The sequence below is a fragment of the Athene cunicularia genome, unplaced genomic scaffold (assembly GCF_003259725.1).
Source record: "Athene cunicularia isolate RWA unplaced genomic scaffold, athCun1 SCF_263, whole genome shotgun sequence".
NCBI lineage: Eukaryota > Metazoa > Chordata > Aves > Strigiformes > Strigidae > Athene > Athene cunicularia.
The window spans coordinates 1-2,079 of NW_020799337.1; the positions used below are offsets into that span (position 1 = coordinate 1).

The 2,079-nt window shown below is 57.0% G+C and overlaps 1 protein-coding gene across 1 annotated transcript in view; it reads left to right on the forward strand.

Annotated features, from left to right (window-relative positions):
• The first annotated feature begins 547 nt into the window (after positions 1–547).
• LOC113490747 (procollagen galactosyltransferase 1-like) overlaps positions 548–2,079 on the forward strand; it is a 3,845-nt gene continuing 2,313 nt past the window's right edge. Inside the window, exons 1-3 of the mRNA XM_026867320.1 lie at positions 548–607; positions 731–1,049; positions 1,934–2,074. Coding sequence (XP_026723121.1) covers positions 563–607; positions 731–1,049; positions 1,934–2,074 — 505 coding nt within the window. The 5' untranslated portion in view covers positions 548–562. The remainder of the gene's footprint in view (positions 608–730; positions 1,050–1,933; positions 2,075–2,079) is intronic.

Here is a 2,079-nt window from a genome sequence, read left to right on the forward strand (position 1 = left end):
TTTGGGTGCTGGGTCCACTGGGTGCTGGATCCTCCAGGTGCTGAGTCCCCAGGGTGTCAGGTCTCCCTTGGGTCCTGGGTCCTGTGGGTCCCCTGGGTGCCGGGTCCTGTGGGTCCCCTGGGTGCCAGGTCCTGTGGGTCCTTTGGATGCTGGGTCCTCCAGGTGCCAGGTCTCCCTTGGGTGCTGGATTCTCCAGGGGCTAAGTCCTCCGGGTGCCAGGTCCTCCAGGTGCTGGGTCCCCTGGGTGCTGTGTCCACTGGGTGCCAGGTCCCCAGGGTGCCAGGTCTCCTTTGGGTGCTGGGTACCCTAGGTGTTGGGTCCCTTGGGTGTCAGGTCCTGTATCCCTTGGGTGCCAGGTCCTTTGGGTGCCGGATTCTCCAGGGGCTAAGTCCTCAGGGTGCCAGGTCCTACAGATGCCAGGTCCCCTGGGTGTTGGGTCCCTTGGGTGCTGTGTCCACTGGGTGCCAGGTCCCCAGGATGCCAGGTCTCCTTTGGGTGCTGGGTACCCTGGGCGTTGGGTCCCTTGGGTGTCAGGTCCTGTATCCCTTGGGTGCTGTGTCCTATGGGTCCCCTGGGTGCTGTATCCCCTGGGTGCCAGGTCCTGTGGGTCCTTTGGGTGCTGGGTCCTCCAGGTGCCAGGTCTCCCTTGGGTGCTGGGTCCATTGGGTGCCAGGTCCTGTGAGTCCTTCGGGTGCTGGATTCTCCAGGGGCTAAGTCCTTAGGGTGCCAGGTCCCTTGGGTGCTGGGTCCCGTGGGTGTCAGGTCCTGTATCCCCTGGGTTCTGGGTCCCTTGGGTGCCATTTCACCCCCATCCAGGCACCCAGGGTGGCTCCTGCCCCCGCAGGGTTACTACAGGCGGACTCCGGCCTACCTGCCGGTGCGGAAGCGGGAGCGCCGGGGCTGCTTCGCCGTGCCCATGGTTCACTCCACGCTGCTGCTGGACCTGCGCAAGGCGGCCTCGCGCGCCCTCGCCTTCTACCCCCCGCACCCCGACTACACCTGGGCCTTCGACGACATCATCGTCTTCGCCTTCTCCTGCCGCCAGGCGGGTGAGCCCGCCGGGGGTTCAGCTTTAGGCTGGCGTCAGCTTTGGGCTGGCCTTGGCTTTAAATTTTAGGCTGGTGTTGGCTTTCCCTTTAGGCTGGTGTTGGGTTTGGCTTTGGCCTGGCATTAATTTTGATGTTGGGCTGGTGCGGATGTTAGCTTTCGGCTGGTGTTGTCGTTAGCTTTAGGCTTGCTTAACTTTTAACTTCATCCTGAGGTTCGTTTCAGCCCCGCTTAGCTTTAGCTTCAACCCTGCTTAATTTTATCCCAGCTTAATTTAGTTCAACTTCAGGCCAGTGTTGACTTCAGCCTGATGTTAATTTTAACTTCAGCTAGGCGTTAACTTCAGCCTGGCTTAACTTTAACTTCAGCCCTGCTTAACCAGCTTCGCTTAATTTTACTTCCAACTTCAGGCTAGTTTTGACTTCAGCTGAGTGTTAACTTCAACCTGACTTAACTTCAACTTCAGGCTAGTGTTAATTTCAGCCTGGCTTAACTTTAACTTCGTCTCTGCTTCGCTTCAGCCCCACTTAATTTACTTGAACTTCAGGCCAGTGTTCACTTAAGCTTGGGGTTAATTTTAACTTCAGCCTGGGGTTAACTTGGCCTGACTAACTTCAGTCTGGTGTTAATTTCAGAGTGACGTAACTTTAACTTCAGCCTGGTGTTAACTTCAGTTTGGTTTAACTTTAAACTTCAGCCTGACTTTGACTTTTAACTTCAGCCTGGTGTTAACTTCAGCCTGACTTAACTTTAACTTCAACCCTGCTTAACTTCAGCTCTGCTTCACTTACTCCAGCTTCATCCCGGTGTTGACTTCAGCCCGGCATTAACTTTAACTCCAGCCTGGCTTAACCTCAGCCTGGCTTAACTCCGGGCTTAATTTCAGAAGTGCAGATGTTCGTCTGTAACCAGGAGGTGTTCGGGTTCCTGCCGGTGCCGCTGCGGTCGCACAGCACCCTGCGGGACGAGGCCGAGAGCTTCCTGCACGTCCAGCTGGAGATCATGGGTGAGCGCCCGGGGACGGGGTGCCGG